The following is a 27,473-nucleotide window of genomic DNA, read 5'->3' on the forward strand; positions in this document are numbered from 1 at the left end:
CATTCTTAATTTTAGAATTACTGATCCAAATGTGAATAAACACTTATCACAAGCCATTCCAATATAATATTAACAGTCATAATATTGTTTCTTTTATGTTTTTTGTAGGACACCTAGGTTTTGCAACAGCAGTTGGAAATGAAGTTAAAATTATGTAGTGATACACCCCTCCAGTCTTAGACGATATTTGAATCCTGAACATGGCAAATGCTACTGATGATTCTGATATCTGCCTTTATCTGTGTGGCATCAGAATATTTCTTTTGTTATTAACACTATACTGCTCTGTTTTACTGAGTGAATACTTGAACCTCATTGTACTTTATATCAGTGTTAATTTCACAAGTATTTTTCAATTTTGTCTGTTACTAAATCATACTGTTAGTTTTAGTCATTTCTACCGTTTACATTTTGTCTAGTTTTAGTAGACAAAAGTCAGTCTTTGCCTTTGGTCACATTCTTTTCTGCCTCAATCTGGTGTCAAACCACCTTGGTGTGTTCTATGCACTCTGCCAAACTTGGGATCCCTGATTTTTACAGCTGAGAGGCAGAGGAGCTACAGATGTATTGTGCTGACATATTTAGCCACAGTAGAGAAATACGGATTTAAAATGTCAAAACTAAATTACATTTTATTCTCCCTGACAAAAACTTAACTTGCCTTGTCAGTTTAAGTCAAAGATCATTCTTAGCTATCTTAGTTTCATCTTTCTCATGGAAACAAGGGATTTAACAATTTTTTGTCAGTTTTGTTTGATGAAATTAATGGAGGTACTGGGGGTTAAATCAACAGTAAAATAAAATCATTGACAACTGAAGTGTAACAACATTGGTTTTCTTTATTAAGTGAACAGCCATATTTTATCACGATAAAATCTGGCAGCATCCTGGAATTTACTCTGATAGATTCCTCAGTTGTTTGAAGGTCTGCAAAGAGAATAAAATGCACATTACTGCTAGAAATGTGAGCAAGCTAACATCATGGAATCTTTCACGTGACTCTGACTTACTTGGCCCATTCAACATTGAGAATAAGATGATCATATCCAAATCCTGACACTCCAGCAATGGCTCTGGCTGCATCTTCGCGGCGATGAAAGCTGATGAAGGCAAATCCCTGCAGAAACAAAGAGGAGTCCTTGAATGAAGCAGCAGGACTATGCTGGTTTTGGCCTGTTTTTATATGCAACAGTTTTTTGGAATGCAATGTACTCCATCGAGGTACTGAACTTGGAAAAACACTAAAAAGGTGTGTAATATTTGTATGGTCAAACGGGGCACAAACCTTAGACTGCCCAGTGTTCTTGTCTTTGGCCAAATAGATCCTTGAGATGGAGCCAAATGGCCTAAAGAGTTCCTGCAAGTCAGTCTCCCGGGTGTCCTCAGACAGATTGGTCACACGAATGGTAGCATTGTCATCAGCTGTAAGGTGCAAACAGAAGCCATTCATATGAGGAAATGCTCCGGCAGCTACAAAAATAATCTTGAGTATAGATGAGAAAAGGAAGCAGGTGCACAAACTTACACCCACCTCTGCGGTTTGGCTGCATCGACTCCCCTCTTCGCGTGCCTCCGTCTCTCAGACTTGGGGGAACATACTTCCCAGTCTTGCTCTGCGCAGGCTGTGCAGGCTCTGGTTCAACTAGTCAGAGAGGAAAAGAAGGCAACATCAGACATTGTTTTAGGAACAATAAACCACTGTCTCACACTGGGCCACAAAATACAAATCTAAATCTGATGACATAAAAGGTGTGTTGTTAATACCAGAGCCAGCAGGCTTCTCCTTGTCTGCAGTGGAAAGTCCAAGCTGCTCAGCCAGCTCTTTTTGCATGGGGCCCAACGTGTCCTTGTATGGACAGCGGGTGGTCCAATGGTCACCTTTGCAAATACGACAAGACACAATCTTCTGTCCTTTCAGTTTGTTCATGGGGTCCTCATCCTGGTCTTGGGCATTTAAGTCCTGCAGAGAGAGACTTTGGTTACTTAGACATCTCAACAGTAAGCATTAACACAAAATATTTACATTCATTATGAATACTCACCTCTTTGCTTGAAATAAAAGTCATGAAGACGTCATCGCTCACTGTGGTGGTGGCAACATTAGGACCTGGTGCATCAAACTCAGAGTTTCCAAATTTCTTCCAGTTCTGAAATGAGAGGAAAATGCAATGACACACATTTGACTTTCCTTTCAGAGTGAATCTGATTTTGTTTTCTACATTTAAAAGCAGACCTTTCTCCTGGCAACTGCCTTTGAAGCTTTCCTCGTCTCAATCTTGAAGGTCCGCACAATCTAGAGGAGTCAACCAGCAAGTCTGTTATAAAATCTTAATTTCACATATATATAAAATATGACAAAAAACTAGTTAAATAGTGGGTAATGTCATCCATGAATATCAACACTTAAAATGCCAATAAATGTATGATATAAGGATAAATTGATACTTTCTCTATTGCTTTGAAAGTATTTCAAGTTGAATAGCCACAGCTTAAGTTTTAATGGTCTCAGAGTTTACCAAAAGCTGCATCTGCACCGCATTATTATAATCACTGATAATTTCCTAGCCTGTGTATTAACACAGAATCAGTCACCACACAATACTAAACAAAGTATCACGGTTAACAGTCTTAATGCATACAAAGAAAACATCAGTCATATTACCTTGAATTTCTTTCCGTCATCATCAATTTTATATTCTGTTATAGTTTTAATGTTTCCTTTGATGGTTTCCTTTGGAGGTGGTAGTGTTCCTGACAAAACAATATTAACACAAGTTAGATTGAGAAGGAAGTCAAAGGGGGAAAAAAGACTTTATTTGATGTTCATCACAATTGTTCTATGCTGTTAACACTATCAATGAATCCTAGTACATTATCCTCTTCTCTTACGAATGCATCTCTACTTTTTACTCACTCCAGAATTCGCCCCACATCTCAATAACATTTATACCTTGTTAACGCAGTGGGATTTAGCAGAGAACATAACGTTTCATTGCTAAGTGGGACCGACATACACTAAAGCCTGTCACATCGACAGTTACTTGGCTGTCGCTGAGCTAGCTCACCATTAGCTACTCTTCACTGAACGACACTACTGACGTCACTGCTAACAGGCCACTGCATATCCATCTAAGATCTTTCAGTTTTAAGGTGATTGTTAAAGTATGAACCATTGATTGGTAAGTCCCACTATAAAAATAATGTTGACCGTAAGATCACATTAAAATGAACTTTAACTAAGTGTTACGCTGGGAAACCACGTGGAAGTGGAAGCCGCCTAACTGGCCTCCTGCACCGGACAGCATATATGCTAGCTGTAGCATCAGCTCAAACTAGCAGTTGGCTCTTTACCTTCATCTCCTTCTTCTTCGACTTGATCTGCCCAGCTGGGCTTGGAGCTGGAGAGGGGAGATTTATACACAGTATTAGATCAATAAAACGTTAACAAAACAGTCTAATACATTTAATATCCGTAACAGCACTCACTCGTCGTATTCAATCGACGGCATCCTCTCAGCTAGCTTAGCTTCAGGACCGCACCATACGTAACAGCGCGAGTTAGAGTCAGAGCGCCACCGCAAATACTTCCGGGATTTTAATTTCACATTAAAAGTAGAATGTTTTTTTAACACTAAACTTCAAAGTAAAATTCAGGATTTTTGTTGTAAACGTTACTCTAACCTAATTAGAAGAACAGCAGAAAAAATGTATGCTCTTATGCGGCTTGTAAAAAAGCTATTTATGGGTCTTCATCTGGTTGAATACAGTTCTTGAGAGAAGATTTTCACGTTATGTTGTGCTAGAAATATTTCCAAAGTTGGAGAAAGTGTGTCAGAGGTAAACACGAGCTTGGATAACCGTCTTCCTTATCATTCTGAAGAAATATTGAAGTGAAGAAAATATATGTTTTACTTTTGTATTTTTATTTTAAATGGTTTATTGCCTCCATTGAAAATATTGGAAACCACTTCCTCGAAAACAAACCCCTTGCCTCGTTTTGAATTCATTACACCGATTTATATACAACTTCAATGGGTAAAAGAGTTATTAAGGTGATATCAAGAAGAGCTCCTATGTTCAATCTTGTAACTTGATCTAGAAAGATGTTGATTGAAATAGTTCTGGTTTGAGAAAAATAACCAACTAAGGCAAAAAAAAAAAAAAAAAAAAAAAAAAAAAATTAAAACGGATTTCTGTTTTATCTGTTAGAAATCTGTTAGAAACTATTGATTGTTTTGAAACTCTGTTTTGCATAATAATTTGGAACACTGCATTTTAAGTTATTTTGCAAGAAACATGCCATATGCATCATTGGTAATTTTGTCTAATAAGATCCAGATTACAATATAATTGTAAGAGATTTTTAATTCCTCAATAATTTCAATGTCTGCTTAATTTCACTATAATTGTTGAGGAATGAAAAATCCTATTGACAGCCAACTATTTAGACTTTTAAGGGGAAAAAATGAACAAAAACAGAGATCAGTAGTGTCTTGGTTTACAAGAGTTATAAAAGTCAAGACAAAAGTTCCCCAAAGTAATTATAAATAAGAACGACTACAGCAAAATGAGTCAATAGAGATGTGTTTATGTATACAGTTTAGGACATTTGTAACTTTCAACAATAAAAAAAGAAACAAAATCTATCAAGAAAGTTGACCAAATTATCCTCTGTAAAAAAAAAAAAGGAAAAAATTGTACAGAATATACATTTGCTCAAGTATTAGGACATAACATTATTTGATCTGCTAAAAAGCTGCTTTATTTCCTCATTCCTCCCCTGTATTTGTCTTCTTGGCTCCTTCCACAACAAGCTACTCTTATGCTGTCAAACAGAGCCATGTACAGGATCGGGTGAATACACATATTCAAAGTTGCCAGCCCTTTTGACACTTGGTACATGTCATAGACCCAACAGTTTGAGTTGTTTGGGTTCTTGATTTTCAGGTGTAAGTGATAAATTTGAAAGACATGGTAAGGCCCAAAGGAAACAGCATATAGCACAAGAACTGAACTGACCAATAGGGCTACTTTGCGTTTCTCCAGTGTGGTTATATTAACATTTTTCCACACCACCCAAATAACCACACAATAAGAAGTGAAAGTAACCAAGAAGGGAACCAGACATCCAAACACTGCAAGAAAGAGTCTGTAAGTGACATGAGGGCTTTCATCCCCCTGTGTGTGGTTACAGAAGGACACACACAAAGAGCTGTTGTTGTATTCGTTGGGGCAAACAGAGGAAAATTTCAACACAGGGAAGGAAATGACTCCTACAAGGATCCAGATGATGATGCTGACAGCTTTGGCGTGGGCGGGCCCAACATGAGATCGAGTGAAAAAGGGCCACACAAGGGCCACACATCGGTTGACACTTATCGCCATGATGAAGAAGATGCTCGCATACAGATTGCAGTTGAAGAGAAACCTCTCAATCTTACAAACAGAGTCACCAAACAGCCAGTGTTTCTCGAGGGAGTAGTAGACAATCAGCAGAGGCAGGGTCAGGACGTACAACAGGTCACTGATCGCCAGGTTGCAAGACAGGACCACCCCAGTGTGCCAGTTCTTTCTTTCTCTGACCACCAGCAGCCAAAGAGCAAACAGGTTTCCTGCCAGGGCAACAATAAACTCGATGCCATACACTGAGGGTAGCAACGTAATCTGAAACTTTTCACAGGCAGAGAAATTGTGCACCATCTTGTTTTTAGCAGAAGGGTGCTGCTTTCACAGTTCAAGGGTCTGATATCTGTAAAAACAAATAAAAAAAGAAGTATGGTTTCATGTCTCTTTTTTAAAGATAAACATTACATTAATTTTAGCTGCAGATCATAAATGATATCTATAATTGAGTATGGGAAATTAGAAAAGCCAGTGACAGAGGGCAGGATTTTAAAAAAACATAATGTAAAAAACAGGAAAACAGAAGTTTGACTTACCAAAAGGCAGGCTTGCAGGTTACTGTGCTGTGAATTCTAACCTGAGAGTCAACTTCATTCCCCCTTGTGATATCTGTAAATAAATTGTGGCATAAAGCATCTCATATGCCTTTTTCAAAATGTGGGAGAAGTGTGTAAGAAGGACTTTTCAAACCAAATGCCACTTCCTCTTAACTGTCTGTTTTCACAATTCGAAGAAGCACTGACGACACAACAGGTCATGGCACAGCAAGTGTTGGGAAATCAGGTCAGCAATATTAAAACCAGTTCAATCAAAGTTTACATCATGGAACTGATAAAATGTTCTTGTGCCAAGGTTCTTCATATTTTTTTTACATCAGTATTGTGTGCAACTGCAGCTTATCATAAAGATACCACTATAGACTAAAGCACACAGGGTATAATTTAAAGTAGGGGTGACTGGAGTTGGTTGTCACTAATACTCATCTGCATTACATTTCTCATTCCTAAATTGGACTGAAGCTTAGGTCTGGTATCATTCTTGTCCATATAGTTCATTTAAAAGGGATTTAAAAAAAATAAAAATAAAAATACTTTTATTTTTTTAAGACAGAAATCTCAGATAGGTTTTTGAAAACATTCCATTAGTGACAAATAAAATCCTGTTTTGTATTTGGTTGTGTGAAGGAGACAGAGAGACAACTAGAGCCATAAGGCAAATAGGAATGTTTCTGCCTTACTTTCTGTCAGAAGTCTAATGCTATACCTGTCACATGGGTTTGGATAGCAGAAGCTAGGTCTGAATTGAAATCATTACCTTCCTCTCATTATTAAAAGTGTGATTGGAAAATGGCTTGCCTCAAAATTTATAATGCACAACTATTAAGGTTTAACTGCTGTACTTACTCACTGATTTAATGCATCTATTCTTACTTTTGACTTTATGTGATTGGTCAGCAAATACCAGACAAGCAGTTTCTTTCTTATTTGGTATGCAACAAGTTAGCTAAATTCCATGCACAGAGTTTATGTAACCATTTGTTCCAAATGTCTACATTTCTCCTTCAATCCAACAACCTGTCTGATTAAAAATATATTTTTGATAAATAGCACAGGTACAGGAACTGCTCTCAGATATACAAATGGAACAAGATCTGAAAAACTAGCCACATATAACTAGGGATGGAGAGTAGTGAATAACATTTACTAAAATTACCTTAACTGAGCAGTTTTTTGTTTACTTGTACTTTTTGACGTGGATTTTGATACCAGCACTTTTACTTCTACTTAAGTTTTAACCAGAGTAACTTTACTTGAGTACAATACTTTTGTACTTTTTTAATTCTAAATGAGTTCAGTTAACACTAAATTTTTCTGTTTATTTTACTCTATTGAAGAGGTGTGACTTTGCCTGAACAACCTATTTTGAGTCCATATTTTACTGTACAACTCTTCAGTATCGACTCAGTACTCGGTACTTAAGTTTCTAATTAAATACTTTTTTACTTTTCCAGCTTTGCATATAAAACATAGAATAATAGTACGTTACAACTGAATATATATAATTTATTTATTTGTGACATGGGACAATACACAGGTTGTGGCAAGGCAAAGGGAGAAAACTTTCCTTTTTCACAGGTAGCCATCTATAACCTTGTTGATTCTAAATGTAAGTGCAAAATATATATCATTATTTGAACTCAAACACTCATCATTACTGACAATAAGATCTTTTTTTTATTCTATTAAGTGTTGATTGAGTAACAGGGGGTGGGTTCTTTTATCTAGAATCCCTCTTTCAAAATTGTGTTGTGTTTTTTTAAGTGGAAAAATATCAGAATTGCATTGTTTACAGTTCATATATGATGTTAACTATTTGGCTAGTAAAGTGGAAAAACTTTATAAGCACTGACATGTGATAAAGTGTGTATGAGTGCCAATGTGTACATATCCTGAGATGTGTTTGTTAGAAAAAGAACCTGAGAGCACTTTAATAAATCATATTTAGTAATGGTTCCAGTCCTGACTGTGGGCCAATCAGACTGTCTAATTAAACCAAACACTGTCCAGAAAAATGGAAACCCAATAGAAATGTCTATAGAGTTTTGGGACGCTTTATCAAAAATGTAAATAAGATTGTTTTCTGGTAAACCCAACCTCAAAACTGTACAGCAAACATTCAAAACTAGCCATGGATATGAAAAAAAGCCCTAGAACAAAGAGTGGTTAACATACAAGCTTTACTTATGTGAAGAACTCACACTTTGGCACACAACTATTCACCTTCTTTTGGGTAGAGACAACCTTTACAGGATTAAGTATGAAAAGAAATAAAAATGTTTTAAGATCTTTGTTAGAGTAAACCATAAGACATTAATCTGACTGCAAACAAGGGGAAGTTTGGACATGTACCAGCTTAAATTAGAAGCAGCTAATATAAGGTGCCTGTCTATCCACCTTAGTAGAAGTCCACAATAATCACCAGTACTGCTGGGCACTTTCAAACTGTTTCTACCATTTCAGGTTTTTTTCATGTTACCCTTTTGTTATACATTACTCATGATAGTTTCCACTATTCCATTCACAACTGTCTAGTGCACAGACACTTATTCTAAGGTATAACCTGGCTGTACAATGCTACCACCTCTGGACCTTAAAAAACACATTCCTTTAAAAAAATACAGACAACGGAGCGCCCAGCCGGGTGAAAACCAGATCTGAGGTTACACTAATAGGGACTTTTTTTTTTTTAATCAATGTGAATTACACAGCGCTAGAAACTCTTTCATTATGGTTTTATGCTAGCGGTTATTTGTATGAACTCTTCAGCCATGTTTAAGTAAATGACTTGAAGGAAATTCTTCAAAGCATTTTCAATGTCACCTTAATTTCTAACCACATAGATCCCAGAAACGGATATCCTTCACATGAAAAAGCAAGACATTGAAATTGTCAACAAGGCACGTATCTAGTCCATTTTTATCTCTACTCACCTCAGTCATCTTGTGAAGAATTGTTCAAAAACATCAGCACCTAACAAAACAGCACAGGCGTGGTTGGATTCTTTCCTACACTGAACTCCAAGCTCAAAGATCCAGTCTGTATGACCACAACTCCCAAGTCAAACTCAAACCTGTGAAATGCATTCTTTAAATTCTTGAAAACATGTCTAAAATAGTCGCCCTTACAGCCATTGTTTGACAGAACTGGTTCCACATCTGAATATTTTAACCTTGAAATGGCCTTCAAATATGAAGATATTGGTTTAATGAAAAACATTTCTGCAAAAGAAAAAAAAAACATGTCGGTTCCCACAATTAACACCAACTTTGTCAAGCCATTTATCAAAATAAACTTCCCTTGTATGCCTTGGAGGTACAGTTTTTTCTTTGAAGGTGGTGGGATGAAAATAAAATCCACCAGTTATATTTAAAATTCCCAAATGTGCTGGGTGCACAAGTGCTGAAAACTATGCAATCATCCACTACACTCATATTTTCTGAATATTTATTAGACAATTACATTTTAATATTAACTCAGACAATGTGAAAATAAAGCACTATTGTTAACCTCTGTTGCTTTCAGCCATCAACGGTCTGACAAGCAGCTGTCAGTCACAGATGATCCATTCAGACATCACAATCTGAGACCTTTTCAGCAGATGGATGCTTGCTGCCCTCTGCTGCTCCAGCATATGAACACATTCAACATTTGGGTCCAAAAAGAAGAGTTAGAGCTCAGCCCTTTCCCTTCCTCTGTTTGAAGCCTTGGTTAGGTCCTACGCCTTTCTTCTTGAAGCCTGGCGTACCTTTTTGACCTTTAGTTTTAAATGGCCTGTCCTTGTTTTTCTTCCCCCCAAATGTTTTGTTGCCTTCAAATTTCTTCTTGCCACTAAATTTTATCTCATAATCAGCAGCTTTCTTTGCTGCAAATGTCTTTCCTCTGAATGCCTTTCCTCCAGGCTTCATTTTCTTTCCAAATGCTTTCTCCCCATCTCTGGATTTCTTCCATCCCTTTCCTTTGTCTCTCTGAATTCCGGCTGGACTTTTGCCATCTGATGACTTGGCATCTCCATCTTTTCTTCTTGATTTACCAGGGGACATCTTCCGCTTCTTGGCAGGTCCACGAGTTTTCTCTGAGTGTGGCCTCTTCCTGGCACTGGGAAACATGTCTGTACAGGCAGGGGAAAAAAAGAGATTTTGGTCAATAACTGTATTTAAAGTAACACCCAGGAGCTGGTTGGCATGCCCTAAAGAATACCTTACACTCACCTTCATCTGGCTCCTCTCCCACAGCCTGTCTGTAATACTCCACCTCATCATCAGACTCAGCAGCTGCCTGATCTTCCTGCATGCCAGGATTCTCCACCTCGCTGTCCTCATCAGACTCAGCATGTTTCCTCTTAATGCCTGCCAGGCTTCTTTTCCTGATAAGAAGAGAAACTGCTTAACATTTAAACCTCTTAAAACTGATGCTGCAGAGGAATCATGATCTAAAAGATCTAATTACTTGTTCTCTTCTTTCTTCTCTTTTTTCAAAGCAACATTCTGTTCCTGCTTTTTCCGGCGCTCCTGTTTCTCTCTCAGCTGTGCCTCCTTCCGGTCCAGGATCGCCTGTATTTCATCTTCTGTCTTAGAGACTGGCAAACAAAGCACACAACAATTTTCCATCAAAAAAAATCTGTAGCAAATCTACAATTAACCATGTTATCTTCAGATGCATCAGTAAGCGTTTACTTTTAGAGAAAAATCATAGAATTCATACTGATTTTTTCATCATGTACACCTGGATTATACTAAGTTGAAAGAGAAATAAAGAGAGACAACTTACTGACAGCGTGATACAGAATATTGCCCTCTCCCATGCCATCTTGTATCTTCATGAGCTGCAGAGTCATGCGAGGACCAATCTGAGGTAAAATCATTACGACAATTAGGATTAATCTTTGCCTTGTTGTTACTTTGTTTACAGTTGCATTCCCTTTTGCAGACTCACCTCAGTCAGACGGACAGCACTCTGCTGGGATGCCATGTTTCCTCGTCCTGAATAGACCTGTGGCAGTTCAGTTATGTTATAATCCCCATCCTGTTCTGCTTCACTCTCTGAAAGGTTTGCCCCTCTGAAAGATAACCATAAAACATGATAAAACAACTCACACATGTTCAGTCTGTGGCTGCCACCCCTCAGAGTCAAGTGCCCCTTTTTAAAATTGTACCTTAAAAAAATCTTACTTTATCAGCAGCTCACTGATGTCGTCAAACTTGCTCATGTTGGGGAACTTCTCCTGCATGAGCTTCTTGACTCCGCGACTCATGCCCACAGGAACAACCTTCAGACTACTGCAGGTTGAAGAAATGATCACATGGGTCAGTGTGATATTTCATCAAAACATAGAGGAAACATAATTGTGTAAGGGCCCATCAGTGCGTTTACTTTGAACAAACATCACTGAACAGTCAAGTTTCAATCCGTCATCATCTGAGCCCAGAAACACGTGTGTAGAGTGGGGGATTTTACCCTTACATTAAAAATATTTCTTACATATTATAGACAATTCAACTTTTAAATTTTTATTTTGTTTAGAAAAGTACATTTTTACTTACTAATGCCGAAATTCAATTTCTTGGGACTCTGGGTTGTAATTCAGCAGCACACACCTCTTGATATTATTAAGGCTCACCTGGAAAACAACAATATCCTCAGTTTGAACAAACAGCACCAGAATCAAAGATTCGACATGGCTCAAGAAATAAAGAGGTCAGAAAGCGTTTACTTTTCTAAAATCTTCAAAGGAAATCTCAGAAGACTATACTTTCATCATGCCATAAAGCCTTATTTCTAAAGGTACAAAGCAAACAATGCACTTTTTTGCATGAAAGCATACCTTGTGCACATTGATGGAGGGAAACATGTTTTGAAACATGGTAGCCATCAGTTTGACTTGCATGCCATCAGATCCAAAATTGTTGAGGATGAGTAAAGGATGATGTGTGAACTGTTGTTCATGCATTCTGTGCCTCTTCAGGGATGAAACCACGTCTTTGATAAGAGAGTACTGCAACAAAAAGGAAGATGCGTTTTAAAAGTGCCTAAGAGTTCTGGAAGCAACTGCTTTGGTAATGTGGGAACATCAGTGCGTTTACTTTGAAAACATCACTTACAGTCAAATATTATACTGTCATCACCTGAACCCAGCTAAAAAAATTCTGATACTCTTACGTTTTTTATTTACCTTGAGCACTCTGAAATGGAGCATGGGACCTTTGGGAAGTCGAGCAAGTCTCTGAAAGAACAACATGCAGTATGTGAGGATGCACCCTGGGAAAAGTAACAGATCTTAAACAACTTTTTTCCGAAGCTTGGGGGTTTGAAGTTCCCATGTTAAACCTACCATGTTAACACTGCTGGGAGTCTTGCTGAAGATCATAAAATGTGTCACTCCAAGAGGTCCTGCTATGGCCACAAAGTCTTTCAGCACATTCTTCTTCCTAATCTGATGTAAAACAGCACAAACAGGTCGGTCATTTTTTGTAGGAAACAGTACAGCAAGCCTAAAATGTTTTGAATTACAGCCACCTCAGGAAAGCTGACTTTGTGAGAAATAGTCCAGATCAAAATTCAATACATCCATCTTTTAAACAAAGTGAAACGACCAACAGCAATGTCGGCCAGTCTTGTAAACCTTTACGTCAAAGACTTCTAGTCTAGCTATAATAACAAACCTTTAGAGACTCGGCAGTGTATGGCTCCATAACTCTCCGCACATCCAGGATGAGCTGGCCCACGTTTTTTCCAATCTGACCCCGGTGAAATACGAAAGAGTGGGGGACAGCTCCGTATGTTTCCTCGGCCACATGGTTAGCTTGTGCTCTTGATTTCTTCTGGTTCTTGGTCTGAAAGCACAAGCCATACATATCAAATCATCGTGCAAAATAAGCTACAATGATATCTATGTCGTGATTTAGCTTGAAATCGCAGTTACATGTGACTTCAGAGTTGAAAAGATTTACTGATGTCACCCTCTCACAAGAACATTTTTTTAACCACAAATTTGTCTTTAAATATGTTGCTCTACCACAACCACAAACAACGACTGGTTAATCTGTTTAAAATCGTGCTAAGTTCTCCTCAGACTAACTCTTTGGCGAAGCTAATGTGCTAGCATGAGGTGGTACTTACCTTTGATTTCCCCATTATTCAACGAAACGAAGAGCGGGTGAGTTAAATCAACAAGGTCAGTTTTACCTTCACGACATTTTAATTATGCTGACAATTAGAAAGCATCTCATAAAATCGCAACACATGGAACAACTCCACCAAGACGACAGCACAGCAGCTTCCACATGGCTCCCCGACCTTACGCTTTGTGTGTCACACTAATATATCCGGGTTGAATATGTACCAGAAATGGTAATGGTTCCTAGAAGCAGGCTTTACCGTATTTTCTAATTGCAAAAACATGCTATTCAAATTGAAATAAACAAAAAACAAAAAAAACAAAAAAAAACAAAACAAAACAAAACAAAAAAAACAAACACCAAGAAGGCTGCCAGAATGTGTTGCCCGTTTGGTTTTATCATGCGAAACGGTGCATAAACAACTTGGTTTATATTATTATTATTAAAACCGGAGGTTCTGGTAGTAAAGTAACCCATATTAACCCATATAAAATAAATGCTTCAAATTTTTCTGGTTAGCTTTGTAGCCTGGAAATGCAATTCAAAATTACAGTCTGAAACATTTTTACAAAGCTTTAAACAAATTTACTTCAACCAAAAACATTTTTATATGTCATACAACAAATGAAGACAGTAACACACAAAAAAAAATGCAAATGAGGAAAGAAGTTTACAGTTTATAAAACAAGTTTAGAAAAAGTCTGATACGAAATTACAAAGTCTGAATTGTTTTACAAAACTCGCAAGAAATTTACAAAGTCCGATATAAATTTACAAAGTCTGAACCACTTTTTAAAAACTTGAAACAATTTAAAGAAGCCTGATACAAATTTAAAAAGTCTCGAACATTTTTGCAAAACTTGAAACAGGTTTGCAAAGTCTAATTCAAAATTACAAAGTCTGAAACCGATTTACATAAGTTGAAACAAATTTATAAAGTGTAATACAAAATTACAAAGTCTGAAACACTTTTGCAGAACTTAAAACATATCTATAAGTCTCATACAAAACCTTATAGTCCTAAAAATTTTAACAAAACTTGAAACTTGGGTCACTTCTGGTATTTAATACATTTCCTCTTTGTAAGGTACTGTTGTTGTTTTTATTTATTTATTAATTTATTTTGGTCATTTTTTCTCAAGTTCTAAAAGTGTTCTGCAGCTTATAAATTTGACCTAGCTCATGTAAAATTGTTTTGTAAAATGTAAATCTAAAATTTTAAGTGTAGTAACATGTTATATTTGTTTCATGAAATGTTAAAAAGTTATTGCAAATGCATTTCAGACTTTGTCATTTTTGTACATTTGTTTTGTACAATGTAAACTTGCTTTTTTCCAAATTTGTAAAAGTGTTTTGCATTGTTTTATGAAATGTAAAAAAATTTTGATTTATGTAATTTTTTATAAAGCTTTGCTAAAGTGTTTCAGTCTTTGCAGTTTTGTATTGCACTTCCAGGCCACCGTAGACAAGGACAAACTGCAATACGCACCCTTAAATGTGCTGACCGAGAAAAATCATATAACCACACTAAATTTCTGGACAATGGCTCATGGCCTGATGTAGCCACTTTATTTTCAAAAAATTATCTCCGAAGATAAATGTTGTATTGTAGTTTTTACATATGGCCGACAGGAAGCAGCAAACACACATAGCTGTTTAGCCCCTGGACACCTTCATCCTCGGCTAAAATTAAAGGAGGAACAGTGTTACTTTCTTAAGGTAGCCCGTAGTTTACTAGAAATAACGATATAAATGGAGAAAGAAGAATTAATGTGAGTGTTGGTATTTAACTTTTTATTTTGTCCTAGTATAAATTGATTTTAAAGGAACGTTAACCTTAAGTATGTCAGCTAGGATTTATATTTCTGGATTTAAACTTAAGCATGTAGGCCTAATAAATGTGTGTGTGTGTGTGTGGGGGGCTTTCGTGTACTTATCATGTTCAAGACATCCCGCTTTTTTTTTGTTTTGCCTGCAGCCCAAAGGACCGATATTTGTATCATAGAAAAGTCAGAATAATTTTGTTAAAGACGTGTTAAGGACTGCAATGTTTCACTGCTGTTTGACAAAAGAGACAAGCATTTAGCCAAGTCGACAGAAAAACGTATCATTGTCGTAGTTTCCATAAACAGTCAGTTCCGTCAACAGAGAACATATGGGTAACAGGAAAAAGATAAATCGTCGGAATTTATAAAAGGTATGAATTCACGTGTTCAGGTATGTGCTGGCAATGCAATGCCTGAAAGAACTACATTTTAGGCGTGGAACTATTTGAAAAGCTGCACTTCCACCCCCTAATTCAAGGATCCTCAACCAGTCAGTAAGGTATTACTGAAGGCCAACTGGTGCAATATAAAATCCACTTAATAACACTGCTGTTTCATAAAGTGTGCCTTACAACATCAAAATCTTTATCCACAGAGCAGACTTCATGTACATTATAAGTGCATGATCTTAGCAGTGAATCACTGACCTCTCTGATGTTGAAGAGTGAATAAGTATAAGAAGCATGATGACACAAGATGATATTTACATCAGAAATACAATGGTTCTCCAGTATCAAATTAATTTTTTACAAACTCTTGTGACTTCATTATAAGGTTGAAGTAAACTCTTCTACTATAAAGTGGTAAAGTGTTAAAACTGTTCACTGCCTTATTTTGATGTAACATTTGTTGACAGCGCATTTTAATACAAATTGCACACATTTTGATGAGTTCACATTCTGCAAACTTCTTGCATCTTTGTAATTATTCCTTCATCAGGCCTATAGCCTAGATACACAGTTTTTAATATCCCTGATTTGCAAAACCTATAGCTACCTATTTAAACTTTGATAACGTTTTGGGTGGAAATCATTGGCTGAAAGAGTAAGCCAGCTGCACATTCGAATATAAAGGAAATAAATCAAACTGCAAATAATTCTGTAACAAAAGAAAAGTATGACTAAGAGCTGAGAGTTTTCACAGTTCTGAATAACAACTATTTGAACAAGCAAGCATGGCCTTTTATGCTTTAACAAGCACAAAAGACCAAATCTTCACTTTTCCAGTGTGTGAATCTGATGCTTCTTCCATCATACAGCTGCTAACAAAAACCAATGTAGGTTGCAGCCCTAATGTTATACAATGCATTTGAAGACAACTCTAGTTCAGCTCCTAATGAGATTCCGTCTGTGGCTGGAGTGCAGGGTGATGGCAGAGGGAGGAGACCTCCTGGGATTCTTGCACTGAGCAGCCAGCTAAACAACAACTACAGGGAGGCGGTGCATTTGGACAGTTTGTAATTAGTTGTCTTCTGCAGAGATAGTAGGATAGACCCTTGGGAGAAGAAGAGGCTGCCTGGTTGCTGTTAAAACTTGAATGTCTTTCCATTTTTCATGTCTATGGCCAAAAACCTCTCTGCTTTCCTTTCTATATCATCAACAGAGGACCATAAATGACTTTAAATTGGGAAGAACTATCTCTCTGTAACTCTTTGTGATTTCCAAATATGCAGTTTTTAAAATGCATTAGACTTTTATTTTAAATCAGTGCGTCCTGCAGTGGGCTGCAGCTACACATTGGAGCAAGACAAAACATCCTGAACACCTTTCATCTTCTGGGGTAAGTTCTGAGATGATATGGAAATGTCAATGTAGTCCAGTTGGATTACACTGTTTATGGTGTCTATTTTGGTGTGGTGGCCTTATGAAAGTAAGATTTTTTTTTTTGTTAAATTAAAGAAAACATTTTTCATTTATAAGAGTTGGAGAAGACTTACGTTTCAGATGTAAATATTGACTTTTTGGCTCCATGTATTTATGGTGTTGACTGTGGTTGTTGTGACTGGATTCAGTAATTGCTCTTCTATTGACTGTGAGTCGGTTTGTGTTGATTCTGGCGGGCTGATGTTGACTGTTGTCCCTTAAGTGTTGACCTGCTAATAAATTCCGATAAAGGAGAAACTGTGTACTTTTACTTTGAATGGAAACATCTGGTGACCCAGAACAAGCACTTCCTATGAGCATAAACTCTGTCTTTGTGCCACACATGTTCTTTTGTATTTTATCTTTACATTTCAGTCTGCTGATATTTATGTGTTTTTATCACCAGGACGTCCACAGAAGTTGAACAGATTCATGGAGAAGACACTAACAATAGGCCTGACTCTTTTTTTAACACTCTGTCTGAACATCCCAGAAGCTGGAGGACGGAGGGAGGCCACTCATGGCGAGGACACTCAGAAACGTTCATCACGATCTTCAGATACAAAAGGAGGCCGTTGCTCCTACACCTTCATTGTCCCACAGCAAAAACTCACAGGAGCCCTGTGTTTGAATACACAGTCTGCCTCCACCAACCATTCAGAGGTGGCAACACTGCGGGCGGAGCTCAAACGCCAGCAGGAGCAGATGGAGAAGCTTCGAAGCCAGCTGGAACAGGAGGGGTCCCTTGCTGTAGAAGTGAGAGCCTTGCGCAAAGAGAGTAGCAACATGAATTCTCGTATTACGCAGCTTTATGCCCAGCTGCTGCATGAAGTCATGCAAAAGAAGGATCAAGCTTTGGAGCAGCGAAGGGTGGAGAACCTCCTGTTAAATGCTACAACACAGGTGAGCAGAGGATTTTTATATTTGATTCCTGTGAAGTAATTGTATCCAAATCATCATCCAACTTGTCCAAATATCTTCTGATGTCAGGCTCTGCAGGTTTCCAGTAATTACAGGGAACTGGAGAAGAAATATGGCGCCCTCACCTCCATGATGAGCTCACAGAACCAATTAATCGCTCGTCTTGAGAAGCAGTGTCAGTGCAGAGACTTAACCCAGGCCTCTCTGGTAGAGATCAAACAGCAAGATAAAATGCATTACCAATTTCCACAGCAGCCAATAATGCTATGTTGTTTTGTTTCAGTCTGTACAGGTAACAACTGAACCACCACAAAGTCAGTCCAATATGCATCCAAATTACAGCTCCGGCGCCAACAAAATGACCAACGATGTTCAAAGGGACCAAAGTGCTCCTCCACCACAGAAGGAAAAAACCACTTATTCCCTCCCCAGCACAACAGCCAACACTCCTACTGACCCCCCGTTCATTAGCTTTCCAGTCACAAAGACTCCAGGTACAACACTTTAAAGCAGCAGGAATACTTGATCAGACTTGAACCTGTGTGTATAAATGCATCCATCTTCTGTCAGAGTTATTTAGCCTCTCTGATAAGCAGAAGCTGAAGGAGCCATTGACCTGCTGATGGGAGCTCTATCTCTCTGGGAACTCTTAAACAATGTCAGAAACAGCTCACAGCTCTTATCAGAACAGAGAGCACAGCACTTTGACTGATCATGCTGCTGTAAACTTGCTCAAGGGGAATGTTTAAATGATAAAGCAGTGGATTTGAGCTCTTACAACTCAGCAGAACCACAGTAACACCACCATGGGTGTCACTTCCTGATAGGTCTGTTGAAAGACTGTGCATTGTCTCTTTTTGTTTGTGTGAATAGGACTGATTATGGACCACAAATGCTTGTCAGGGAAGACTATTTGTGTGGGAGATCTTTGTTCATGTATACATTTTTTCTGCACAGGTTTCTTCATTCATCTTACCACCATGGCACGAGGCACTGAACATACTAGTACAGGCTGGGGAAAAAAGCTTTAGGTCTAAAAAGATAAAGGAAGCTGTGTGTGATCAGCCTGAAAGTTACAGTTATCCCTGTAAACAGCGCTCCTTTTTGTAAATTAACAATGATATGTACAGTTCTTTATAATAGCAGTGGGTTAGACATAAAATAGCTCTTTTGATGCTAGATGCTCAATTCAGAAATTTGCCATGAATAATTATGAGTTATTATTTAAAATCTATCTGGTCCAGATTAAACTCACAAAGCTATTTGCACAGACATTAATCAGTTTTAATCATAAGGGGTAAAGGGCCTTAGTTATATGAAGATAATTTTTTTCAACCTACGATGGGGATTTTTGTGTCAGCAGCAACAAAGAATTAAAAAGAACATACAGTTCTTTCAGTGCACATGTAAGAAATCAGTTGCACATGTAAGAAATCAGTTACAGAAACTGTTTCAAAATACAGTTTTACGCGGAACAAAAAGAGGAAATGCCGGCCCACCCACAGAAAGGTGTCCTCCTCATGTGCATATAAGAACCCTATATGCTGAATCAGACTTAGATTCATCTCCTTTGCATGGCTTTGATCAGCTTTTAGAGTTTAATTGATTGTTGCTGGGGTCAAATGCCCTGCCTCTTTTTTTCTCCTTTCTTTTCTGCCATCCCAACTTTTGTGAAGTTTCAAGAAAGGCCATACAGAAAGTTAAATTCAACTGGCCTCTGTTATTAGAAAAGCTCATACCATTTTTGAGGAATGGGGTGTACATTTTGAAACAGGCTCCTTTTTACTAAGCAACCATAAATAAAATTAGTGTTTTGGGGGATTTAATAATTAATGGGGAGTATTTGGTCTGATCTAATGTTGGTTCATCACTGCTTGAATACAGGATGGGCCTCTATGGGTACTCAATGAGACTGAGACCCATAAAATCTGTCCCCTTTTTTCCTGCTTGGGGATATGCTGATGCACATTAAAAGTATTACACACATCAGTATTAGAGTTTTTCTTTCTTTTTTGCATAGTTTTTCATACTGTATGTGTTAGAAGTGAGTGTACTTTCATTTTGATTGCTAGAAACTCCTTTATGCTCCACTGGATACAGGTTTGGTTGAAAAGTGTGACTGCAAGCAGACAGGAAGGATTTGTGGCATTTCTTCTTCACATACTATGTAAAAGTATCCTGTAGCTGAGTAAGCAGTGTCGTTTCTGTGCTATGCAAAGGGTGGGAATGAGAAATAGCTTTATGAAGCACTGGTAATATAGCTCACCCTAACTATTATATGTGTTTCTTCTGTTTTAGGCCCGTGGCGGGACTGCCAGCATGTTTTAGAATCAGGCGAGACCACCAGTGGGATCTACTTGCTCCACTTACAGAATGCCAACCGCCTTGTGCAGGCGTGGTGTGAGCAGAGTCAAGCTCAGGGAGGCTGGACGGTCATCCAGAGGAGACAGGATGGCTCGGTCAACTTCTTCAGAACCTGGGAGCAGTATAAGGTGATCACATACTCTTGCAGGTCTGCGTTACACCCCTAGGGTGCTGTGTTCATTTTATGAAGAAGAGATTTTGCAAAACAAACTCCTTGCAACTGATGTTGGCATGCTGACGTGTTGATAGCAGGTACAATGCTAACTCTGTTGACCATGTCATTTAATGTGTTGGCATGATAACATGGTTAAGGCTGCTGGGAATGTCAGATTTGTAGTTTTTTAGTTATAAATCAAAGTATCAGACTTGTTAAAATTCTGACCAGGTGACGGTGCTTGATAATTAGGTCAGAGGATCACCAATTTTATATGAATATTCCTGGGAGAGACATGACTGGTAAATGACTTGAATGTAGAATGCAATTTTCTCAGAGTTGTATTGGAAACTTTTCACTTTAAGTATGAACAAATGTTGGACAAAAACATGTATGGTGTATCTTCAGAGGAAACTGAAAGAAGTGTTTATAATGTCAGAGTTAGTTTGTCCAGTTAATGTTGTAATGGTTCGCCAAAAAAAAAAAAAAGACTTGTTATATTTCCGGGTAAGTTGGAGATCAGCAAAAATGAGTTGGATTCATCCTCTAGGAAGAATGATTGTGTGTTAAAAAACAATTTTTGGAGATTGGCCTCATTCATTTTCAGGTAATTCTGACTGGATGAAGCAGTTAACAAAGCAACATACCTAGTTAAGTTGTGAGTAAAGCTAAAAAGTCTAGACTTCATGGAAGTAAACAACTGATACAGATTACTTATCCTCTTATAAATTGTTTTTGTATTACAGCAAGGCTTTGGGAACCTAGATGGGGAGTACTGGCTCGGCCTGGAACACCTCTACTGGCTAACTAAACAGGCCCAGTATAAGCTGCGAGTGGCTCTAGAGGACTGGCAGGGCCGGCAGGTGTTTGCTGAGTATGACAGCTTCCACTTGGAACCGGAGAGTGACTGGTACCGACTGCGGTTAGGACAATACCACGGCAATGCAGGGGACTCCCTCTCGTGGCACAACAACAAGGCTTTCACCACCCTGGATCGAGACAAAGACAGCTACACAGGTCTGCACCTTTCCTGGTTCTCTTTGTGTACATGCTCAGCTAGATTTAAGGCACTTGTGTTGACCAGTCTGCTCCTTTCATTGTGTCCCCAGGTAACTGTGCTCATTACCAAAAGGGAGGCTGGTGGTACCACATGTGTGCCCACTCTAATTTGAATGGAGTATGGTATCGAGGTGGACACTATCGTAGCCGCTATCAGGATGGGGTCTACTGGGCAGAATTCCATGGAGGGTCCTACTCTCTCAAACGAGTTTACTTGATGATCAAGCCCACATAATTTTTTTAATGGACATGTAAGGAAAAAAAACATTATGAACTGAAGTAGACATATTAATCAAGTATATTCAGTGTAAACCCTGTACAGCAGTGCAAGGGGGCAGGACATTTACATTTCAAGGAATCAAAAGTGATCAATTCAACATTTTAATCTTGGATGTGGGTTGTTGCCTTAAAAAAGGAAAAAAGAAATCTGTACTGAAAAAGGCCAGATAATGAATGAGAAAATTCTGTCTTTCTTTCAATTTCTGCAGGTAATGGTTACAAAGTTCTGTCGTTAGCCTAGGCTGTAATAAACTTGATCTGATGATACATAAGGCTGCCTAAACTGCATGACATACAACATATCATGATTAAGACTGATGATTATGATTAAGACATTTTTTTTTTGTTTGTATGATTCAAATTTTAGATTAAGGTTGTTAAGGAGCTGCATTTGGTCCACAGGCTGCATATTGAGAAGCTTTGCTGTACAGTGTTTAGCTACTGTGTTTAAGCGTCAGTGAAAACAGTTTCATATACTGAGTTGACGTGTCTTTCTTCTATTGCTGTTTTCCTACAAAATGTAAATGCTGATTGTTCATATTTCTGCAAAGTAAATCTCAATAAATAATGTCAAGTAAGCTCTTTTATGGTAGATTTTTAGAATACTTTGGAAAACTTCTGTCACAAAAAATGGGAGGAGTATATCATGAACCGTTGCTCAATAACGGGGCAACTGTTGTGGTGTCATAGTTCCGTTTTAGGCGGTTTCCTGTACATCAGGGCGTCGACTTTCCCCTTGTGTATATTTTTTACTCTGTCTGAGCTTGTTTAACTGTCAGCAGCAGGTCATTATCATCAGGTCTGAACCTGGATTAATCCCATCCCACTACTTAATCTGGACATCTGCTGGACGGTCCTGAAACACACCTTACCTTTTCAATCTACCTCCTTCCTAACGCGTGCTGTTTCAGCATGCAGCCTCTCAGGACACTGGGCTCTCTCATTCTCATGATATACTTGTGTGGTGAGTAATGATGCTTTACAGGACCTCTGTGCGGGATTATGATTTCACACATTAATGTTTCTGCCTTGCTCATGGTTCGAACAGATCCACACATGAATAATGATGCAAAGCACGTGAAAGTGTAATTTTACAATCTACATTTTTAAGGATGCTTTTACTTTTAGTGAGGTGCTGTTAGAAATAAAGATTGAAAACGGGACAGTGAAATCCATTGTGTTAGAAGTCTGCCTTTTTAAAGAATATGGTGAACATTTCTTAAAAAGATTACATTCCTTATGTAAAGGTATCACATTGAGATCTGGGGTGGAGGTGGGTGTGGTATGCGTTAAATGCAAGTGCTGGAAACTTCCTCGTTGCTGACTAATGTGTAAACGCCTGCTGCTTTGATGACATCTTTGCTAAAAGAAGGTGTTGTTGGTGTATGCCATGATTTTAGAATAACAATTTTTATAATGATCAAAAATCCCCATAGATGATTCACAAAATAGAAAAAACAGTTGTGAATTATGGAATGGCTCTCATATAGAAAGATCATGTTTATTTTTTTTAATATTCAATGTTTCACTCATTAAGGCAGCTGATAAGGATTCAGCATGAACAGTTTTAACTCAAGTGTCATGTATTAGTGATCCAAGCCACAAGAGGGCAGTTAATTGTCCTTTTACAGCTAATGAAGATATTTTCTTTGTCTTTCCACAGATGCAGATGGTACATGCCCTCTCACCCTGACACCTCCTGTGGTTATAGGAGAGCATGGAGAATCAGTGATGGTAAACTGCAGCAGCACGCTGTTGGATCATGAGGGGCTGTACTGGAAAATAAGAAACATAGTCTCAGACTTAGAAGAGGACGAGAATGTCATCTCTGAGTCGTTGGAACTTGCAGACTGGAATATGACAGCTGAGTGCAAAATAAAGCTGACTAAGACTGCAGAGTGCAGCAAAGACCTGGAAATCATTGTGTACAGTAAGTGAATTTCCAATTGACAGATGCATTGACTAATTGATTACTTATTTATTAATTAATCCCAAACAACTTAGTCAATGGGTTAATCACTTTGAAATCATTTAAAGGAAAGCTGTGAAAAGTCTTTTTTGATGTCTTCTTTTATGACATTAAACTCAACATTTTTTACACATTGAAAGCTGTTGTCTTACACATTAGGAAAGTAATTTTTCTACTTCTTGTGACATTATATTGATCAAACAGCCAGATGATTTATAGTTAAAATACATTAACCATCATTTACAGTAAAATAATTTTTTTTGTATGCATCCCTCACATCTTTTTTTTTTTTAATTTGTCTTTTTTATAGAGAACCCAGACTTGTACATTTTTCCTACAAGCTACACTGATTTGGAGGAGGGGATGCAGTACGAGCTACAGTGTGATATCATTGAGGTTGCTCCAGTTCAAAACCTCACTGTGAGATGGTACAAAGGCAAACAAATCATCAAGACAGAAACCTTCACCGACGCAACCAAAAGACCGGTAGAGGTATCTTCTATGCTGATGTTCAACCTCAGCAGAGGGGACCATGGGGCTGAGTTCTGGTGTGAGGCTCAGCTAGACTTTGGGCTACAAGGAGTAACAAATCCTGTTAACTCAAAAGTGCATCGTGTTTCTGTTCTGTGTAAGTAAACTATTACATTTTCTGAATAAACAGTTTTTATTTTAATCATGCTGATATTTTAATATATACTTTTAATAAGCATACTCCCACCACCCACAGATGCCCCAAAATTCAAGAGCAACAAAGTAATTGATAACTACTATTTGGAAGAGGGTTCAAATGTCAGCCTGAGCTGTGAAGCTGAGGGGAACCCTCCTCCTGTCTTCAGCTGGACTCGTGATGGGGTGAATTTACTTGAGAAGACAAGTCATCTGAACCTCACCCTAGAAGACAGCGCAATCTACAACTGCACAGCCTCCAATCAACTGGGAAACATAACTAAGCAAACCAGTGTTCAAGTGTTCAAAATTGCTAAGATTGACGCTCTTGTAGGCATGACCACACCTGAGGCATCAACACCAACGTACCAGAAAGCATTAACTTCAGACATTCCTCAGACATCAGCACCAACTTTTTCTGAGACAGCAGCACCGACCAGCGTGGATGTTTCAACACAAGAAGGTAAATCTGTGTGGCATTTATGCATGACTGAGAATGTACAGTAAAATAAAGTACTGATTGATCATGCTTCCTTTCAAATTGCAGGTTGTCCTCTTATGCTGACACCTTCTGAAATTGTGGTGAAATTTGGAGACCCAGCATCAGTAAACTGCAGCACATCAGCTCCAGATGCTTTCTTAATTGGCTGGGAGTCTGCAATTGGAGGCACAGGAGTTCAGAAGCCTCCTGCAGTCACCTGGATGGCTAAAAAGTTGGATCAGTGGGACATTGAACCTAAGTGCTTTCTTACCAAACAAAACAATGAACAGTGCATTGTGATGCCAGTCGTTACTCTTTACAGTGAGTACTCCTATACTTAAATCTGTCTTTGTCTTGTCTTCATCAATGCATACTTTTCATATGTTCCTTTTTTGCTTTGAATACAGAAACTCCAGACTTTGTGTCAGTCTCTGAAATGGGTCCAGGCCCAATGGTAGAAGGGAAAAACTTCCTGCTGACTTGTCATGTCATCAATGTGGCTCCTGTGCGTAACCTCAAACTGATGTGGTACCAAGGCAATAAAGCTGTGCACATGCAAACATTTAACAACACCGGTGTGACCCCAGTCAATGTGTCCTCCGACCTGAAAATCATCCCAAAGAGAGAATATAATGGAGTGGCTTTCATATGCCAGGCTGAGCTTCATCTAGGGCCAAGTGGTCCAGAGGCAGTTCCTACTGTGACCTCATCACCATACATAGCTGATGTGCTTTGTGAGTTGTTGCCATATCTTTAAAGTTTTTTCTATTTTACTTATACGATTGGTTTTCATCATAATGCTTTTAAAAATGGTAGATATGCATCTCCATGCAGGAATAAATGATGTAGGGTTTTAAATACTGAAAGTGTCAAACCATCTTCTCTACAGATCCTCCACTTTTCAAGGAGGAAAGTGACCATGTGGAGGTGACATCAGGTGAAAGTGTGACCCTTAACTGCAGTGCTAAGGGTAATCCATCACCTAAGATCCATTGGAAGTACCCTCGTGCAGCAAATGTGAAGGAGATCACTAGAGGGCGCCAGAGGGATATCATCATCACAGAAGCCACGTCTACCAATGCTGGTGTTTACATCTGTAATGCCACGAATGATGCTGGGACTGTGACAAGATCTGTCACAGTGACAATGAGAAGTAAGTACAGAACACTTATTTTCAAGCTGTCATGCATAGGCTCCATACATAACATCTAGATGTAATAAGAACACTGAATTCAAGATTTATTTTTCTGTCTCTTAGGTAAAACAGCTGCAGGCTTCCCATTGTTCATATGGGTTTTGCTCATTCCCCTTGTGGTCCTCACCCTCATCATCATCATCATTATTTTCCGCAAACAACAAAAAAAAAATGGACAATATAGTTTTGTTTCAAGCCAAGGAACAGACAATATCCCAATGACCAATAAGCCTGAAGCTTAGGATATTTATTACCCTCGGGATATCAGTCTGGGAGTTCATATCTTAAGAAATCATGTTGTGTTATCAGCATGGCAAGAACTGCCTGTATATTTTGTCATTTTTTGACATTGTTTACACTGATGAGTACATATTTTGATTTTTTAAAATAAGCTCAAGGAGGAGAGTTATCCATCTAAAAGAAGCACCAGCAGTACAGGTGAATTGTAACAATTTATTTGTCGTTCTCTGAGGTGTAATATATACATTTTTTATGTTTTTTTTTAATGAATAAGAACTTTCAACATGTTATGCTTTGTCTGTCTAAAAAGTCTTCACTGATCAGCCGTGGTTCAACATATTATGTACTCCATTTGTCTTTTTCTGAGTTTGTGTATTAATATAATTCAGGTATGCACAATGTTACTCACCTCTAAATTTTGGCCATAGATACTAATGTAAATAAGTACTAACTTTCTAATATGTACATTTCTTTGTTCATCCTCAGTCTTTAAACTTAAAGGTGGGCTTTAATGACTCAAGTATGTTTTCTTTGTTCATCTGTATAAAGTTTGTTCAAAAAACTGAAGTTTTAGGTCTGAAATCCAATTTAAATATCAGTATCTATATCCTTATCGCCTAAAATTAATCTGTAAATTTGACCCCCCCCCCAAAAAAAAAAAAAATCAAATATTGCGCATCCCTAATATGTATGCCAACAAAAACAATCTTGCTTATGCTTAATAAAGTGAAAAAGGACAGTTGTGACTTTACTGGCTGATGTCTTTTCTTGTACTTATATTAGACAGTCCTTCAGGGTGAATGAACTAATTTAAAATGGATCTTAAGTAAGGAGAAAGGTCAATCTTAGACTGCATATTGATTCATTCATGACTTTATTTCAGCAGCAGCAGTCATGTTGTATCATCAGCTCTGAACTATATTGATCCTGTAGGCCAGGGCTATTTAATTATAAATTCATTTGGGCCAAATTTTCAAATCAAGAAACATAGCTGGGCACGGACATGTTCAGTGCTCAGTAAGCAGCTGATTATGTCAAATTTGGAACCAATTCAGATCAATTTGATGAAAAATATTCACTTTTTATACATAGTGTCCCTTTTAAATTTGGCAACATGACAAAAGCACATTAAAAAGTGCCTAAAAGAAGAACAACAGAGCTGTACTTGAACGTAACCTGGGGTAGTAGAATTTTTTTCACTTGAATACAAATAACATAAATAGAATGAAAACGTAAAATGAAATTCTGTAAAAAATAATTTTGGTCACATCTTACTTAGGCATAACCTGCATAAAAACTCAATTTGCACAGTTGAAGCTACAACTACCGTTGAAAAGGACATGTTTTATACCCGGTACTTTGGGGCCACTTCTGTCGAT

At 38.0% G+C, this 27,473-nt stretch overlaps 4 protein-coding genes across 5 annotated transcripts; 2 read left to right on the forward strand and 2 right to left on the reverse strand.

Annotated features, from left to right (window-relative positions):
• Positions 1–819: 819 nt before the first annotated feature.
• eif3g (eukaryotic translation initiation factor 3, subunit G) lies at positions 820–3,630 on the reverse strand. 2 transcript variants are annotated; one of them, XM_041817382.1, is made up of 10 exons: positions 3,487–3,630; positions 3,352–3,398; positions 2,663–2,751; positions 2,234–2,293; positions 2,043–2,147; positions 1,765–1,960; positions 1,526–1,642; positions 1,286–1,422; positions 1,011–1,117; positions 820–927 (listed from the first exon to the last, which is right to left on the reverse strand). In XM_041817382.1, exons 1-10 carry the CDS (start codon positions 3,507–3,509, stop codon positions 912–914), a joined length of 897 nt encoding a protein of 298 aa, XP_041673316.1. In that variant the 5' UTR covers positions 3,510–3,630; the 3' UTR covers positions 820–911. The 2 variants fall into 2 exon arrangements, with proteins under 2 accessions (XP_041673316.1, XP_041673317.1); XM_041817383.1 differs by having other exon boundaries at positions 1,532–1,642; positions 3,487–3,629.
• Positions 3,631–4,576: 946 nt separating this feature from the next.
• ppan (peter pan homolog) lies at positions 4,577–13,261 on the reverse strand. Its single transcript, XM_041817545.1, has 14 exons — positions 13,080–13,261; positions 12,623–12,793; positions 12,292–12,393; positions 12,133–12,183; positions 11,785–11,955; positions 11,504–11,580; positions 11,132–11,239; positions 10,896–11,019; positions 10,731–10,809; positions 10,410–10,539; positions 10,172–10,326; positions 9,643–10,071; positions 5,981–6,012; positions 4,577–5,721 (listed from the first exon to the last, which is right to left on the reverse strand). Exons 1-14 carry the CDS (start codon positions 13,092–13,094, stop codon positions 4,762–4,764), a joined length of 2,604 nt encoding a protein of 867 aa, XP_041673479.1. The 5' UTR covers positions 13,095–13,261; the 3' UTR covers positions 4,577–4,761.
• Positions 13,262–16,404: 3,143 nt separating this feature from the next.
• Positions 16,405–22,024, forward strand: angptl6 (angiopoietin-like 6). The gene is made up of 7 exons (XM_041778034.1): positions 16,405–16,683; positions 17,173–17,669; positions 17,757–17,894; positions 17,971–18,181; positions 19,986–20,179; positions 20,952–21,222; positions 21,315–22,024. Exons 2-7 carry the CDS (start codon positions 17,199–17,201, stop codon positions 21,497–21,499), a joined length of 1,470 nt encoding a protein of 489 aa, XP_041633968.1. The 5' UTR covers positions 16,405–16,683; positions 17,173–17,198; the 3' UTR covers positions 21,500–22,024.
• Positions 22,025–22,269: 245 nt separating this feature from the next.
• Positions 22,270–26,829, forward strand: icam5 (intercellular adhesion molecule 5). Its single transcript, XM_041816938.1, has 8 exons — positions 22,270–22,507; positions 23,207–23,473; positions 23,823–24,140; positions 24,240–24,641; positions 24,726–24,980; positions 25,067–25,393; positions 25,549–25,812; positions 25,918–26,829. The coding sequence occupies exons 1-8, from the start codon at positions 22,456–22,458 to the stop codon at positions 26,094–26,096; spliced, it is 2,064 nt and encodes a 687-aa protein (XP_041672872.1). The 5' UTR covers positions 22,270–22,455; the 3' UTR covers positions 26,097–26,829.
• The last annotated feature ends 644 nt before the right edge of the window (positions 26,830–27,473 follow it).

Source organism: Cheilinus undulatus, linkage group 21, assembly GCF_018320785.1.
Source record: "Cheilinus undulatus linkage group 21, ASM1832078v1, whole genome shotgun sequence".
Lineage (NCBI taxonomy): Eukaryota > Metazoa > Chordata > Actinopteri > Labriformes > Labridae > Cheilinus > Cheilinus undulatus.